General features: G+C 42.3%; 1 protein-coding gene across 1 annotated transcript in view; it reads right to left on the reverse strand.

Annotated features, from left to right (window-relative positions):
- Positions 1–19,279, reverse strand: part of KCNK10 (potassium two pore domain channel subfamily K member 10) — a 434,219-nt gene that overhangs the window by 376,636 nt on the left and 38,304 nt on the right. The window contains exon 2 of the mRNA XM_078660013.1: positions 1,357–1,476. Coding sequence (XP_078516139.1) covers positions 1,357–1,476 — 120 coding nt within the window. The remainder of the gene's footprint in view (positions 1–1,356; positions 1,477–19,279) is intronic.

Raw genomic sequence — 19,279 nt, forward strand, 5'->3', positions numbered from 1 at the left:
CTAAGGAAACAATAACATATCGCAAAATACATGTTGGCTAAAGGTTCTTTTGTTTTCAAACGAAATAAAAAGAGATAGGTGATAAACAGTCTTGACTGTTCCCCTGGCTTGAGTGGATATTGATGGACTTTTTGATACATACTGGGCAGGGAGACCTAATATAAATTGAAGGAGCAGTATGCCAGTCCCTGTTTTTTTTTTAACACAACCCCTATTTTTATACAGGTTTTCCTGTTCAGGACCGCCAGGAAAAGCCAGTGGGTTCTGGGAGAAAACTCCCAGAATGTCAGGGCCATTTGTTTTTGTTGTGTTTCAAACACAAACTGCCACTTCGGGGGCTGGAGTTCAGAAAAACAAAAAATTGCTGAAAGGCCGCATAGAACATGACGCACTCAGCAAACTTACAGTGCCTCCAGAGTAGCTGCCATGGCTACCCAGGCAAGAGGAGATCTCTAAATTTGGCGGGCTGTAGTCCAGGAGGGCAACAAAATAGACGCCAATGCTGCCAAAGCGAGATGTAGTACAACCTGTCACAATCTAAATGACCCCTGGGTTACTATATTAATGTCTTTACCAAACTAACATAACATATAACAGAATATACAAAATAATGCACATAAAGTTTAACTTAAAATAACGTAACACAACATCAAATTTGTATTTTCGTTGCGTGGTTTTAACTTGATTTGTCTCCTCCATATTTTACCAGGGTATTTCAATTGTCTATTAGGTAATTTTTCCATTTGTCTTGTAACAGTAATTAATATTGATTCATGTTGTGAGGTTCAGTGCTTGTATCACTACCAGGATTTAGCACAGAGGTAATATCCCACTGTTTTTCTTCATTGTTGGTCCACACTAATTCCTCCCAAATTAGTCTGGGTTGAGTTTTATGCAGCACTGCATGTCGTTCTATGGTGAGTACTAACCTTTTTCATAACTTTTCTGTTCTGGGATATGTGATATTTGAAGATCACCCACAAGGAGGCTTGAGTACTTGTGTATATACAACCTATCTTGGATAAGAAAAAAATCAACCTGTACCCCCACTCTTAGAAGTATGTGTAGCACTAAAGTCATTTTAAGATCACACCAAAAGTCCTTCTATGTCTCTAAAATGTACATAGAAATCATTCGAACACCCATTCTAGGTTTTAGTGCATGCATCAAAAGTAAAGAAATGTTGGATTATTAATGCAAAATCAAGCATGACCTATAACCTTTAACCTCAACCTAAGCTCCGGTTTTCAAACGTCAATATCTTGGACATTAGGACTGAGGATGGAAGGTTGAGGTTGAAGGTCCTGGATATAACACATGCATATTGGTTGGTCTTCAATCCTTGGGAGGACATACCGGTGGCATCAGAGGATTCAGACGTCACTGGAGCAATCAGGGAGGCTGTGGCTCCGGCGATGGCATCCTTCAACATTGAGGAGACACTGGACTCCCTCTTGGGGAGACGGGACGGGAGAGCTGAGGAGGAGGAGGGGGAGACAAGAAGGAGGCTTCATTTAAACCACTCTTCAAATTGGTGAAGGAATGGATGAATGAAGGAATGGCTGAACCCATGTATGGTGTGTTGAATGCTGAGCCTCCCTGGGCAGGATGAGGTAGATGATGTAGTATTGGACATTACATTTCATAAATAAACTTTCTATGTTAAATGATAAAACATCTAAATGAGTACATGATCCTCAGTAGGAAGATAAAACAATGACTAAAACAGCTGAAAACAGTAAGACTTAAATGCAAAGAATTCTGTCAACTTGATTTCCACGGCCATCATAAATACACAGATGAGGAAAGAGCTGAGGAACTAAAGCAAAAGAAACAATTTGCGAGTTCATGAAACAACCCAGTCACCCTTCTTTCCATGAAAGTGACATGGAGGGAAATGTTTAATATATCTTTGATACGCTAGAGCGGTTTGACAACTTCAGGTCTTCATGCCAGACGTAGGTCTTACATCAAAAATTCATATTTTCTAACATTATACGCGTATCTAACATATAGACAATGTTAGTTCAAAGTAACATTTTACTTCAAAATTGACACTGATAAAGCACAAGGTGTTCAGAGATTGATACTTTTTCCTCAAAGTAAAAGAAAGTGATAGGGAAACGAATCCCCATGTTAAAAGATGCCAAACGGGAGTAGGATAGAATACGCGAATATCTGCGTATGCGTAGTGCTTATTTATTATATCTTATGTTTTGGGTGAAGACTGTTGAAAAGCGGTTGCAAAAAGGTTATTCAAATAATTTTGGGCAATATTAATTTCTACTGCTGGTTATTTATTTATTTATTTTATTTATTTATTTGCGGGTTTATATCGTGCTTGAATCGACTCCCGGAGGAGTATCTCTGCGCCCTAAGAACACCACAAGCACAGTCAGGGGGGAACCAGAAAGAATTAATATTGAAACAGAAAAGTTTTAAGCCGCTTCCTAAACACCAGATGTTCTTGACATTGTCTGAGAGCTAATGGGAGCCTATTCCATAATGAGGGCCCAGCAACAGATAGGGCTTTACCTCCATGTCTGGCCCTCTTTGCACGGGGTACACATAGTAAAGACTGGTTGCTGGATCTGAGGGAGCGTGCAGGGGAGTAAGGTATGAATTTGTTTTTTAGATATGCAGGGCCTAATCCGTTTAGACTCTTGTGGATTAGGCAGCATGTTTTAAACTTAATTCTTTGCCGGACCGATGGGCAATGTAGTTTATCCTAAAGAGGTTTGGACGTAGGCAATGGATAGGTCTTCCCACTTTTTTTTAAAACTTGCTGTCAATTTAATATTTGTTGTTGTTGGTCTTTTCATCTCCTAACTCTCAAAACAGGTCTATAGTACAACCCTCATGGGTCTGAAACTTAATTAAATGATTGCAGGTATTAGCAAGCATTCATTTGACCTTCTAATTCTATGCAAATGAATCAATAGGCTTATTGTATTTCATAAATCCATAAAACTCAAGGAAATACATACGAATGGCAATAAAAGAAAACAAAATCATTGTATTCTGTCCAGTATTGGATCAAAGACTACCCGAAACGCCTTTGTTTATTAATTGGCATTGCCTTGGAACAGGGCAGTGCCCTGAAAAGAGTTTCAGCAGAAACAAAGTGCGAAATGTGGCTTTCGGTACCGATTCTTACGCTAGTTGCTTCGCTTCCTGGTGCTGGGCGCTCAGAAGTTGCATTGAGTGTGGAGAAAGTACTTGGCCTGTCATCCTATCTCCAACTCACCTTGATAGTTCCTCTACTTGCAGGATCTGTCCTAAAAACATCATCTGCTCTATAACATATCCCTGACTTTCACCCTCCAGTCCTCCCCCAAATTCCTGCTCATTCTTCAATAAACGACGATGCGGAAAGCGCAAGGTAAGTGGTTTTATTATTTTTTTATTTTACTTTCTCTACCCCCACCCCACCCCACCGCCCCACTGCTGTTACCTGTGCCGCCTGCGCCTGCTCAACACACTGACAAAAATGTCTGATCTCGGAGCGCTTGTACCTTTCGACAATGGCATAAAGGTCATTCATGTTCAGGGTCCATCACAGAGTGCTGTGGAACAACTCTGTTATCCCTTTACATCAAAGACTGTTGTATGTATGAATATGGTATTTCTATTGCACGTACATAGCCAAAAGGCAGCGCAGCGTTGTATAGGGTCAAAGCCAAGCATCACGTCAATGAGTCATTTAAAAGTGGCTGATTTGACCAATAGACTGTACCATGTTGTGTTTATTTATATTGTTTACTATCCTGTTCGTATGGCTTATCTACAGATTAAAAAAGCATGTTTGTATATGGAAGAGATGTGCTACCTTGTACTGCCCTTGTTCTGGGCATCTCTCTGTATAATGCCTAATAAACAGATTTTTTTTGTGTGTGTTTGATTTCTGGACTGGTGATGCAGTGAGATACGTTTGGTCTTTCAAGAGATGCGTATTCAACTCGCTCCTAACTTAAAGCACCCTTGGGGCAGTCCTGATGGATACAGGCATGTTGTTCCAGGTACTGGGTGCACAGATGGATATCTCTGTCGTCTTGTTTCTTCTTCTTAGTATGCAGTCTAATGGTGTCCTGGCTGCGAGAATGCCGAGAACCCCCAGAGGTGGCTAACACGTCTGCAAGAAAAGCAAGGGTGCTGGTCATGATGGCTTTGGAAATGATGCAGCTGTTTTTTCAAAATTACCTGAAGTGTGGAAAAATCAGTTAAGCGCCTCACCATGCATCAGCAAATTGAGGAGGAAGCTATGGTGAATGATCAGAGAAAAAGGTATTAAACATATCACTAAATATACGGTAGAACCTGTTGTTAGGCAAGCTGGAAAGGGAATCCTACCACTCACAGAGTCCCTGTGCAGCGGGAAACAACCTTTACTGCGCAACTTTTACAACGCACTACCATTACAACAAAACTTTTACAACGCAACATCTGTTACATCGCATGCCATTACAACGCAACCATTACAACGCATGACACTACAACGCATACCACTACAACGCATGTCATTACAACGCATACCATTACAACGCATAACATTACGACGCATAGTACCCTTACACTATCCAACACTTACCCTGCTGTTGCACCCCCCTGGAGTTAGAATAGTAATTTTTACCTCTACACTATCCAATACTTACCATAATTGCAATGTAATGTTATGCGTTGTAATGGTATACGTTGTAAAGGTAGTATGAATTGTAATGGAATGCGTTGTAAAGGTAGTTTTTTAAAAATCGTTGTAATGGCATGCATTGTAATGGAATGCGTTGTAATGGATGTTGCATTGTAAAAAATGTGTTGTAAAGGTATGTGTTGTAAAAGTATGCAATGTAACGTCATACATCCCTGTGCAGAAATGCATGCACTGCCTATGTCTGCACATGGAGATTCATTTGCAGAGGGAAATGAAACCCTTTGCCAGTACATTCTTTGTTCCTGCTCTCCCACCTCCTCTAAACAGCTGAAGTCTACTGACACTGACTACCCCCAAGTAAGGCTCTTCAACCAGTTCCCCTCTCCACCTCTCTCCCTCCATCCTTCGTGACTGCCCATTACCTACCCCCTTCTCTTGCCCAGTCCCTTGTTACCCCTCTCGATGGCTGTCTGTTAATTTCCCTCTCATGGTGTAAGCATGACTCTATTGGGAGATGCATGAGCCCGGGTCAGAAGAGACAGGCCAACCACAGGAGCAGCAGTAGTCATTCAAAAAGGTAAATAAAAAACAATTCTGCACAGTGTGTGTACATAAGTGCATATGTGTGTCTGTGCGTGTGTTTGCATGTGTTTGCAAGTCTGCTTGTGCGCAAGTATATGCTTGCATGTCTGTGTGTGTAAGCATTGCCTGTCTGTGTGCAAGCGTGTGTGTGTGTCTGTGTATGAGCGTCTGTGGGTGGGGTGCGAGTGTTTTGCCCACCTGGCACATCAAATGCTAGAACTGGCACAATGGTGGGAACCCCTGGAAACATGCTGGTCCTGGCACAATAGTGGTCATTCTCATAAAAAGGAGGGCCTAGCTCGAAGGTGCTAACCCCTCGTCGCATTCTGGCCGTGGAACTACAGTGGTAATCCTGGCACCTTGCTGACCCTGATACAACTGGGGTACTCCCTGGCAATATGATGGCCCTGGCACAATGGTAGTAATACCTTGTAAAATGCTGGCTGTGGCACAATGGTGTTAATACCGGGCAACATTATGGCCCTGGCACAATGGTAGTAATACCTTGTAAAATGCTGGCTGTGGCACAATGGTGTTAATACCTGGCAACATTCTGGCCCTGGCACAATAGAAGTAATTCCTTGTAAAATGCTGGCTGTAGTACAATAGTGATAATTCCTAGCATCTTTCTGGCCATGGCACAATGGTAGTAATCCCTGGCAAAATGCTGACATCGGCAGAATGGTGGTAATTCCAGGAATAATGCTGGCCCTGGCACAATGGTGGTAATCCAGAGCACCATGTTGGCTCAGGCACAGTGGTTGAGATTTCTGGATGTACACCTGTCATGGCACAACAATAGTAAACAAGGTCATCCTGCTAGGCTAGGCACAATGATGGTAATTCCTGGCAATATGCTGGTCCTAGTACAAAGGTGGCAAGTCCGTGCTACAGGCTCACTGTGGCACAATAGTGGTAATCCCTGACATACTGTGGGCAGCCATGGGACTATGGGCACAAGGCACACATGTCAATTACTTTCAATACATGATGGTGTACGCAGGGGAAGAGAAGAACCCGTGCAAATGAACAGATGTAAAAAATAGATGTCTACATGCTTATCCAACTTCTGCAAAATCCTGGAATAATGGTTCTGCCATTGCCTGGGTTTTGGGGAGAGGGTGGGACAAGGTGGAAGCTATTGTTTTTGTAAATTCTTTTTTATCTTATTGCTATGTTAAGCGAATTAGTAGACGCCTCCCCTCTCCTGTGCTATCACAAAGCAGTCTTATCTATCAGGACATTCCTGTGTGTGCATTCTCCACTGTTCGCAGATTTTGTGGCATCAATAAACGTTGGTCTGTTTTCTTCTATAGCCACACCAACACTGTTTGTTAAGGCATCTCTTGGTTCTCTTCTGCTCTGAAACCTTTGAAAAAATGCAACCAATATCAGGCTCCGTGTTGGTGAGCAGAGCACAAAAACACAAAGTCAGATGCTGTTTCGATTTTTTATAGACGAAGAAAAAATCAAAACAGCATCTGGTTCCTCGCTGAGGCACAGAATTGAGTGGTTGTGCCCCAGAAAGAAGTTAGGCGCTTTTTGGATTTTTCCTTAGACAAATAAAAAATCCAGACCACAAATGCCTCCTTGCTGGGGCAGACACACACCCAGATTGTGTTTGGATTTATTTTACCTATTAAAAATCCAAACAGTGTTTGGATCATTGCAGGGGCATAAATACATAACTAGGAAGACATCCAAACAGCATCTGACTCTTTGCTGGGGCACAAGCACACAGCTCCTCCCTCTCACAATGCAAAGTGTGAGGAAGGTGTTTTATGGTTGAGTCCCAACAAGGGAGCAAATGAGTTTAAATTTGTTCTTATTACAAGATAACCGACATTTGCTATTCGTGTGTTTTACACCTACTTGTCTTTTGGGGGGAAAAGATGAGTGACACCTATGGGAGATCTTATAAAGCTATGGATTGCTGAAAAGTAGGCAATTCTTTTAATTCAACAAGGGGTCACTTGTGTAGATTGCTCAAGGACTTACCACAGAAATGTTGTTGAAATAACAAAATAGTGACTAAAGTTGTGAAAAAAGAGATATTAGGACCACAGTATTCACCTGTCATTATTTGCACAGAAGACTAATACATCAAAATAATATGCCATTACATCCATTAGATTCTTCTTGTTTAAGACGTATAGTGTTTGTAATATATGAAATAGCCCACCGTACCAAGGGCCAACAATCAAGCAGGGGTTAACAATTATTTTTCACTGTGTAGAGCCTGTACATCTCTCAAAAAATCGCTAATGAATTGAAATTGGGGGTGAATAAAAAAGATTGTATTTTGAAAATGTTCCAAAGAATCTGGGTTTAGGTATACTAAGTAATTTGAACCAATCCAAATATTGGATTGCCCATATTACCAGATAATTCTGAGGGAATTGTGTGAGATTAGGTTTTTGTGGGGACTGACTTCCAACAGGAAGCCAAATGAGAGGAAATTAAATAGCTCATGGCAAATGTCCTATTATCTGCAATTTCACACTTCTCCTGTTTGAAACGGTATCCCACAAATGTGTGCGGGCTTTTCATTCAAGAAAGAAATAGTCTAGGACACAATGATTGAGAGAGCAAGAAAAAAGCTTGGAATTACATAGATTTTTGGGATGTCGATAATGGTGGTACTTAGACCTGCAAGCTAAATTTCAAGTGAGCGCTAATTTTGTACTGCATTTACCAGGATACCAAGGGGCGAACTGAGCAGGGATGTGAGGCAGTGTGCTCCCAACCCCCTTTCCGTTCAAAATGCTCCCTTGAGCCAGCAAGCTGACGAGCTTTGTGTGTGCCTGTGAGTGGTACTGTGACCTGAGAGGAATTGAGTAGCATTTCCAGCAACCCCAGATGACTTTTCATTTGCTTTCTACAACTGCTGCTCTCTACTAATGAACGACTGAACCCAGAAACACATGTCTAGAGATATACAGCAATGTCTGCACCAACTTTGGTGAAAAACTACAGCTATATTTCAAGTAGGAAATAATTTTATATTGCATTTACCAGGATGCAAAGGGGCAAACTGAGCTGGGATGTGAGGCAGTGTGCTCCCAACCCCCTTTCTGTTAATTTACGTCTGCATATGGGTGTGAAGTTTCTGGTTGTTATAATTGAAAGTGTTTTTGCCAGAATAGACTAGGATAGTCTAATTTCAATGGTATTCAGATAGAATATGGGAAACAGTAATATTGTGGGACCGAATATCATGTCAAAAATATCGAGGACAAGAATATTGTGTAGGTCATTTTCTATGAGCAAGTAAAGTTTTAGTATATATAACTCCACATAAATATACCTTGACAATATACATACATATATATATTCACTGAAAAAACCATAGGTTATAGACCATATATAGTTAGGAATTAGCATTTACAAAACCTTGAAAATTCACTGAAAAAAACATAGGTTATAGACCATATATAGTTAGGAATTAGCATTTAAAAAACCTTATTTTACTCACACAAAACCATTGAAATTCCATATATAGTTAGTTGCACTAACTATATATCGCGCACCCGCAATCCACTGCTGATGATGTCACATATTACATCATTCATGACATGGTCAGTGACATCACTGATGACATCACTGATGACAACATCCAGTGATTATGTGTTTCTGTAAAGTTTAAATATGTTTTACATATTGAAGAATGAGTGGATGTATAAGTGTCTGAATGAAGGTTTTAGTAGGTGCGTGATTGACTGTATGAGTGAGTGATTAAATGCGTCTTACTGAATGCACGGGTTAGTGACTAAACTGTCTGAAAGTGTCCATCAGTATGTCTGTTGTTGTGCAAGCTGCTGCATGTGTTGATCAGTAGCTATATAAGTAGCTATATGGGTTATTGATTGGTTGCACAAGTATTTGTATGGGAGACAGTGTGTGTATGGCTGGCTGGGAGGTGTGTGACTCTGTGCAGATCAATGTGTACTTGTATCAGTGATTCTATAAGAGAGTAACTATGTGTTAGTATATGTTTCAAAAATGTAAGGTGTTCTGTGTTTAACTGTATAGATGAGAAAATGGAAGTGTGATTGATTCTTTTCAGGACTGACTAGGTGTGTGAGTAACTCCATGGATGAGTGGCAGAGTGTGAGTGTCTGTATAGGTGTATGAGTGCATATGATAGTGTTGTAAAGATGAGTGATTGTATGTATGAATGATTGTATGAGTGAATGTGTGTGTAGACATAGGAATCAGTGAGTGCGTATGTAGTAACTAGTATTGGTGTGTCATTGGTTTCAAAAATGATACTCTCTATTTAACACTGGGTGTAACGGAGGTTATATTACAGTGTTAGGAGATGCATTGTATTATCACATGAATGATATCATCAGTGATGTGATCATTGATGTCAAGTGAGATGTCATCAGTGATGTCATTTGAGATGTCATCAGTGATGTCATCAGTGATGTCACTGACCATGTCATGAATGATGTAATATGTGACATCATCAGCAGTGGATTGCGGGTGCGCGATATATAGTTAGTGCAACTAACTATATATGGAATTTCAATGGTTTTGTGTGAGTAAAATAAGGTTTTTTAAATGCTAATTCCTAACTATATATGGTCTATAACCTATGGTTTTTTCAGTGAATTTTCAAGGTTTTGTAAATGCTAATTCCTAACTATATATGGTCTATAACCTATGGTTTTTTCAGTGAATTTCAATGGTTTTTTAATAGCAAATATCATAAGCTGTCGAATGTCAAGTACGTGGTAAGTAAAAACATTTTCGTGTTTATGCACACTGATCTGCTTTGAATGCTGCCCCCCACCCCTCATTTCTATTAGGAGTACTCTCTCTTTGCAGATAGTGAAGGGTAGTTAACGCAGCCCTTTGCCCCCTTTGTAATCCGTCGTGCCTGCTTCTCTCTCCATTTGATTGATTGTTCTCTTTGGTTCATTCTCTATTTACAAACAAGCACAGAGTCAAAATACTCTGTTTAGTCTTTGCAGATAGCGAAAAACCGTGTAAAAAAACAAAAGGAATCGAGCAAAATCAGTAGGCCACTAATGGGATCTCTTTTTGACCTCGCTAAAATAGAAACATTAGGAACAACCTGTTGAAAATAGCAATGCGTATGTACATAAGCGGCGTTCATTTGTGTTCACAGTACCCCTTGTTGATTGTTTGAATCGAGCATTGAATTGTTCGAAGTTGGTTCTCTTAAGGATCTTCTCTGCCTGCAAACGAGGAAGAATAGGAATATTCTCTCTCCCTTTGCAGATAGTGAAGGGTAGGTAACGCAAGCCTTTAACACGTCGTACCTATTTCATTCCTCATTGATTGATTGATTGTCCGAACATTGACTGTTTGGGAATTAGTTCTTTTTGGAGGTATTCCCTGTTTGCAAATAAACGTAGGAAAATCTTTCCAAGTAGTGAAAGGGTACGTAATGCGGACCTTTCTCCCCCGTTGTAATCTGTCATGCCATCTACTCCCCACTGATTGATGCACCTGTTTCACCCGGACCATTTACTAGACATACGTCATCTGGCCCGACCAGAGAGCACCCCTAGTGAAAAGGACATATGCAATAATAACGAAGTGATCACTGTATCCTGTTAACAGAAACGTTAGCATGAAACAACCTGGAAAGAAAATAATAGGAAATCGAAAATCAGTAGGCCACTGATGAACATGAACTTTTATTAAACAACGAACAAAGAAACGATAACATAACGTAATGATAAAACCTATTAATGTCCTAGAAACAAGAAAACGTTAGAAATATGCCAGTGGTGAGAGACCAGAAAAACAGTAAGAGAAACCAAATCACCCCTCGCTGTCCCACCGCCTGCCACGCCAAAAAAATCGATAGACTAGGGAAAATGCAAGTCAGTAGAACATCCGCCCCCACTCTGGAAACTTCCAAGGTGCGGCAGGGTTGCGGCTACGCCCAGCCGGGAGCAGCCCATATAAGGCAGGTCCTGCTGCCACGCCTCGGCCAGGAGATCCTAACGTAGGGTGTAGCCGGAGGAGAGGCCGAGACCAGCGGGACCCGGCCAGGGGATTGCCTTTACAACGCTGAACAGTTGCAGGGGGGGGGGAATGTCTCCTCGACCCTCCCCTCTCTCTCCCAGTCCGGCCGCGGTGGCCCTTGAGAGTTGCAGGTAGTCCCGCCACATGCTCTTCCGGTCCGGCCACCAACGGTCGGGGGGCCGAGGCCGACGGGATCCGGCTGCAGCCAATAAACCAAGAAACCCGTTCATGGGGCCAGAGCCAGGGGCGTCCGGCCGACATCTACCGGAAGCCCGGCCCGAAGACGGACGGGACACTTCTTCTTTCTTGTATAATTGCTGCAACAACCCTGGGGGGGGGATGTCTTGCACATGCCTCCGACCCCCCCCCCCTCGTCCTCATCGCCTGGTCCGGCCATAACAAATCTCAAGCGAGACGCCGTGGGGTGCACTGGGAGGGAGAGACGGTGCGAACAGGCCTCTCCCGCCTCCCCAGGTGGAGGCTTCCCAGCTGCACCCTCAGCGCTCCAGGGGCCCGGAAAAGGGTTCTTCCACTGTGGCCATGCTGCAACGTCTCGCCCGGCAGGGTGGAGCCCGTCCGCTCATTTGACCCCGCGATCGCCAGTAGCTACCGAACTCTCAAAATGGCGGTCGACCTGGCAAGAGCGGGCCCAGCATAAAGAAATGGCCCGGTCACTGGTTGACTCCACCACCGTAGTCCTCCACGACCTTGAAGATTCTAGAGGAGCCGCGGGAGTCTCCGACCCCCGATGGGGAATGACTGCCATGATCACCCGTGGAGTGACGAAACTGTATCCGCGGGACGTCGGCGCCAGCCTCACTTTGAATTACTAGAATCCTGCAGACCTCACTTCCGGTGAAAGCACAGTGTGACCCGGTAGGAAAAATTGTTGCACCCCCTCCCCTTTTTGACTGATAGTTCAAACCACCGATCCTTTCCTTTGCCCTTTTAACGGAACTTTGGACTGCCTCCCCCTCTTTTACATTTTCTAGAGAAAACAAAACATTAACCACTACAATAACATAGCAGTTGACACCAGAACTGTTTTCAAATTGAAAACCAACAACATCTTCAACAGAATCCTTTTTGTTTCTGCTGTGACCCTGCTACAGCACAGGCATTGTCCCCAGCAGTAATTCTGCAATGCCGGTAAGAATAGCTGTGGTGCCTACTGGACTCACTCACCCCCGCGGCGCCCCACGCCGTTATTTGCTGGGCGGCAACTTGCTAGACATCACTTTCGTGCCATCTAGATTTCAGCGCGTTCTGCTGCCTTGGAACTATTCGCACAACAGACCGCTACTGACAAGAATATTTCATTATTGGTGCTGTCAATTTCAATAAATCTATTGGATAATTCAAAAGAAATTGCCACGGTCTCTTCGTTGTTTAAATGTTTTTACTGTTTTTGTTTTGTTGTATATATTTATGTTATTAAAGTTTTATATTCCTACTACTTTGTTGGAGTGCTATATATTTTTAATGTGACACATAATTGTAAAAACTTTGATGTACAAAGAGTGATTCCTGGAATCTTCCGCTTCAGGCTCGGTCCCCTCCCCAATCACAATACAGGATAGTTTTCAGATAGTAGGAACACGTGTGGTGTGACGGATCTCATCGGGTGTGGGCCTTGATCTACTATAACTCCTTTGAAGAGGGGTGATTCTTTACAGCTGGGGCCATAAACTACATCTGCAGGGCTAGCTGATAGCCTGGACAATCGGACACAGAGGAAGAGGAGTGTCAGAGGGTGCGGTAGTGAATAGGGCGAAAGGGAGGTGTCGGGCGGGCACAGTGTGATTCTCAGGGAAGAGCAGCGCAGATGGGGGGAGGTTTATTGCCCATGCATAAGACAGAGAGCGGGGGTGACCAGTGCCTGGGGAAGATGCTTGCGAGGGTGAGGAGCCATGCTACGAATCGACAGCGTGCAGAGAGTGGGTCTGGTCAAGACATCTAAAATGGCTACCGTGCACGACAAAAGTGTGGCATTTCAAAAAAGGCAAGATGGCGCAGACAATGTTTTTCAACACTTCCTCATTTCCTTCGAATCGAACGTTAACAGACGTTGGGGCATATTACCAAAGTTAAGCGATATTTTTCGCTAACGATGCTTACCAACGAATTTTTTACCGCTAAGCATCATCAGAAATTATCGAAGATAAACCTTGCTATAATCAAGGTTTATCACAAATGCGATAATAAACGGCCGCAATGCATGAATATCGCTAAAAACTCAGCGATATTCATACATTACCGAGCTAATGCTCTTAGCCATGTTATCCACCTCCCATTGGATAACATGGCTAAGAACTGCTCAGGGCAGGTGTTACTTTTTGGAGATATTCGCGCTTAGCGCGAATATCTCCAAAAGTTGGTAATAGGAGATAGATATCTTGCATGTTGTAATGCAAGTTATTGTGGTATATGGAACTCATACCATAATCTCTCAGGAAAGCAGAAACTGATCCTTTTGGGACCGCCTAAAAAGGCCTAGGGGGTGAGGAGTACTCTACTTTGCCCCCTTTTCACGTTCCGAACTATTTTATTTTACTCTCTTCTGTAATTACACAAAATAGCAGCGATAAGATGCATCGGAGACACACAGTGAGAGAAAGGAGGCCGGAGATGAAGAAGAGATGTCAAATACACATTGGAGATAATATAGTGGCAGAAGGGAAGTAAATATGAGTAAACTTACCATGTAACATAAAAATGTTGCACTCTATACTATAAGTCTCATTTTATACTACAATCACTTCGCTACAACCTCATAAATTAAAAATAAAAATGAATAATGTCTCAAACAAAATTTGATTTCTAAATATAAATTTATTCTTCAGAATTTTCTAAATTTGAAAGAACTAGTAACATGTCCTCATCAGCAATGTCCTCATGAAAAGTCTCCAATAATGATTCTTGTAACTCTATGGTCTCCAAACACTCGATAAATTCGCCATCAAGAGATTGATCAAAAAAATCATTCAAGTCATCTCCTCCTTCTGACAATATTTCATTATTGGTGCTGTCAATTTCAATCAATGTAGTGGAATCATTCAAGTCATCTCCTCGTGACAATATTTCATTATTGGTGCTCTTAATTTCAATCAATGTAGTGGAATCATTCAAGTCATCTCCTCCTTGTGACAATATTTCATTATTGGTGCTGTCCATTTCAATCAATCTAATGGAATCATACAAGTCATCTCCTCCTTGTGACAATATTTCATTATTGCTGCTCTCAATTTCAATCAACGTAGTGGAATCATTCAAGTCATCTCCTTGTGACAATATTTCATTCTTGGTGCTGTCCATTTCAATCAATCTAATGGAATCATACAAGTCATGTCCTCCTTGTGACAATATTTCATTATTGGTGCTCTCAATTTCAATCAATGTACTGGACAATTCAAAAGAAATTGCCACGGTCTCTTCATTGTGAGCCATTTTATTTTGAAATTGCTTGCTGTAAATTGCAGAAAAAAATAATCACTTTCATTTATCGTTTTTAGTAATACATAATATAAAACTAACTTTATCAAGTATTTAGTATAACAGAAGGACTGCAAATAAATAACAGAAAACATTTTTCAAATTATCTTCAAGTGTACAACATAGTTCCCCTTACAAATTAACAACTCACCTTTTTAAAAGTAGGAAAAGTGTTAGTACTGTGTAAATCAAACACCAGAAATTCACCACCAAAAATTCCTCACAAATGTACCTCAGACAGTAGTATCACAAAATGGCTGTGGTTTCCTCTCATTTGACATATATACATAACCAATTAACTTTCATCACACACAAATACAAAACCAAAGTAACATTTTAATTGGTTCTAAATTTCAACACTTTCAAATGTGTTTTCCCCATGCAATTTTCCATAGGACATTTACATACGTCTACAGCCTGAATGGCTGAACGGAATTACACCAAACTTGGCAAAATGGTACATCAAACCTAAGAGGTCAGGAAGGATCTACTATGCCCCCTTATGGTCATTTCCCCCTTCGCTTTGACCTCCTCTTGTCTCTCAATCCTACCGAGAGACAAGATGGCGGCCGCTACGGACTGTTTGGAATGTTGACAGACGCCGGAGAACCAATCAGCTTCGCAAAGCTCCGTAACGCGAAAAGTACGCGAAGCGGAGCGCTGTTACAGATATATATCTTTTTTTTAACGTTAATTTCTCAAAATCCACTGGAGCACATATATTGAGACCTAGCAAAGGCACATCGGGCTACCAGTCCCTAATATTTTACCAAGTTTCGTGCAAATCCATTCAGCCGTTCGATTATTATTATTATTTATTTTTTTTGCCCCGCGGGGCCCTTTTAAAACCTCCACATCAAACCTAGGGGGTCAGCGAGGATCTACTATTCCCCCTTATGGTCATTTGCCCCTTCGCTTTGGCCTCCTCTTGTCTCTCGATCCTACCGAGAGACAAGATGGCGGCCGCTACGGACTGTTTGGAATGTTGACAGACGCCAGAGAACCAATCAGCTTCGCTTCACAAAGCTCCGTTGCGCGAAAAGTACGCGTAGCGGAGCGCTGCCCAGTCCGCTGTTACAGATATATATCTTTTTTTGAACATTAATTTCTCAAAATCCACTGAAGCACATATATTGAGACCTACAAAAGGCACATCGGGCTACCAGTCCCTACAATTTTGCCAAGTTTCGTGCAAATCCATTCAGCCGTTCGGGCTAAAAGTGAGGCCAACCGCCCTATGGAAATTAACATGGGAAAAACGTGTTTTGGGACCCCCCTTTTTTCTCGGCCCCCCCTTGACGAACCCCCCCAAAATTTTCAGGGGCTGCTCAGAAACAAAATGTGCCATTTTCCTGAAAATTTCAGCCAATTCCGTCCACAAACGCCAAAGTTATTAGACATAGAATTTTCAAAAAACCCATAGAGAAAAAATCCTAACTATATATACCTACTGGCGACCGCCAGTAGGTAATATATATATATATATATATATATATATATATATATATATATATATATATATATATATATATATATATATATATATATATATATATATATATATATATATATATATATATATATATATATATATATATATATGTATGTATATATATATATATATATATATATATATATATATATATATACAAAAATATCGAGCATAAGAATATTGAGTAGATAAGTGCAAATAGGTCAGTATAAATGTACTATTTCTAACTCCAGATCTATGTACCTTGAAGATATATATATATATATTATTTTTTTTACATGATATTCTGCCCACACAATATTCACATTTCTGATATTCTTTCAGTGATCCATTTCAATTCCCTAAGGGTGCTAGAATTATTTGTTAGAAGTGGCAAGTGTCTGACGTTTTTAGGACAGAGTCATCATAGACGGATGGCATATAGGGCTGGTCTGATGACTGTGTGTATCAGCCAGCTAATGCGACTTGGGTGCACTGTAAGTTGGTTAGACTATGGAAGAAAAATAGTTCTTTAGAGGGCTAGTAGGATGAGAGAGGGAAAAGATCAAAAGGAATTAAATGTAAAAAAGATAGAGATACGAACTGGAACATGATTAGGCTTGAGCTGGTTGGAAGAGTTTTCTTTTGGTGCCGGAAGGGGAGGGAGACTAGAATGCTCATGTGGGCGGGGCGCTTAGAGCAGAAAAAAGAAGGGGAATTGATTACCATGTGGCCTAAAGTTTACGATTTCAGGGTGCTACTAAGGACAGATAGTGACCACAATGCCCTTCAACTGGAGATTCAGCATCCTGTACTTCTAGAAGGGTTGCCCACTATTCCTTGCAGCGACGACCAGGGGGACTTGCTTCTCTCCTTAAACAGGCGTCGCGTTAAATGGGGAAAGTTCCTTAACACAGAAGATGCTATAAATAAGTTATATGACTTAGCACTCCCCAGGTTTAAGGAAGTGGATGATCTCATAAACCAACCTAGACCCATTGATTACAATGAGAGACTAGCTAACATTCACGATGAGCTAGTGAGGGGCCTTGCTGAGGTTTTTTACCCGGTGATACCGTCACGAAGGAAAAAGACTCGTACCTCGACCTGGTATAATTCCTCCTGCAGGAAACTCAAGTCCGAGTTAATTGCTACCATCAAAGAGGGCTCTAACAAGGCCAAAGTTGTAGATCTTAGGAGGGAGTATAAGGCAGCAATGGTTAACGCAAGGGCGGACTGGGACTGGAATCATTGGCATGAGCTGTCTGAAGCTTTAAATGCTAAAGATTCTAGGAAATTTTGGGCCCTGGTAAATACTGGGACGGGGGAACTCAAATCCGCAGTGGAGCCTAACATCGCCTCCTCTGTTTGGGAGACCCATTTTGGGACGCTCTACCAAGATACTATTCTACTAGCCAATGGAGTGGCGGCTGAGCCCCCCGTCTCCCTGGAAGTGGGCCTGGAATTTTCTCTAGGTGAGGTGGTGATTGCATTGGACCGCTTAGCGCTGGGAAAGGCTCCAGGGTTGGATAAGTTACCTGGGGACCTTTTTAGACATCACCCCAAAATCTGGGGCCCGTACCTTCTTATTCTTTTCAATGCCATCTTAGGAGGTATGGAGGTCCCCTGTTCTTGGCTGGGGGCAGAGATTGTGCCGATATACAAGAAGGGGTCTCCTCTGCTCCCGGCCAATTATAGGCCGATTAGCCTTATAGATGTCTCCCAAAAGCTCTTCGCGCGCCTCATCCTGAACCATCTGTTAGACTGGATGGAGGCCAATGACATCTTGAGCCCCCTACAGGCTGGCTTCAGAAAGAACACGTCGACCATGGACCAGATTTTCCGCCTCGTCCTCCTTTACTGGAAGACGGTGACCCTGGAGGGGGGAAGGCTGTACATGGTCTTCGTGGATCTGAGGTCAGCCTTTGATCTAGTCCCGCGCAAGAAACTCTGGGAGGTCCTGGAAAAGTTAGGAGTACCCCCCCAGATACTTAGTATCATATTCAGGCTGCACGAGAACAACTATGCGCAGGTTAGGTGTGGCAGGGATGGCAAACTCTCGTCCAGGTTCCCGGTCCGTAGAGGGGTGAGACAGGGCTGTGTTTTGGCCCCTACCCTGTTCTGTCTCTTGATTAATAGCGTTATATTCCATCTAGAAAACGTCAAGGACAATGATGCCCCACATTTGGCAGGCAGGAGGGTTCCGGCAATTATGTTTGCCGATGATACCCTCCTGCTTTCCAAATCCCCCATGGGGATCCAGAGGATTCTGGATGGATTTGGTCTTTTCTGTAGTCAACATGGGTTGGAGGTGAATGCGGAGAAGACCAAGTTCATGATATTTAACCCTCCAAATAAAGCCAGGCCCAATCCCACCCTGGGCACTGCCAGCCTTGAGAGGGTTACTACCTTTACATATTTGGGGGTAACACTACAGGAAAATCTCTCATGGGACCGACAGATAGTAAGATCAAGGCTTAAATTATCCCAGTTGTCGGGCGCAATCTTGAAGGTGGCTAACACCTCCACTTTCAAGCCTATAAGCCCGGCGCTCGAAACCTATCGGACTCAAGCCAAGGCAGCGGCCATGTACGGGAGTGAGCTATGGGGGTTCAAGGTGGGCCAAGATTTGGCGAGAGGGGAAAATAATTTCCTCAGATGTCTATTGGCTCTTCCACGAGGCACACCACTCCTGCCGCTGAGATTAGATATGGGTCTCCCTTCTATTGCTGAGGAGCTTGCATCAAAGCCAGTGAAGTATTGGCACAGGCTCTGGTCCACAAATGAATTACACCATTATAGGGAGGATCTTATTCATGTCATGAGCATGAATCGGAGTAGCAAAATCCCATGGCTCGCTTTCGTAAAAAGTGAACTGTTCGAGATGAATTTATCTGAGCTATGGGATGATCCCGCGTTGGGCTGCCAAAGGGTATCACGTAAAGGCCTGATCCAAATTTACAAAGACAAGAGTCTCTCATTCTTGATGAATGCTCAAAATAGCGGTACCCTTACTGTGCGATTTTTGGAATCCAAGAATTCTTATGTATTTGAACCTTTTATGGATTTTATTTTCCCCA

The sequence above is a fragment of the Lissotriton helveticus genome, chromosome 9, assembly GCF_964261635.1.
Source record: "Lissotriton helveticus chromosome 9, aLisHel1.1, whole genome shotgun sequence".
In the NCBI taxonomy this organism is placed as follows: Eukaryota; Metazoa; Chordata; class Amphibia; order Caudata; family Salamandridae; genus Lissotriton; species Lissotriton helveticus.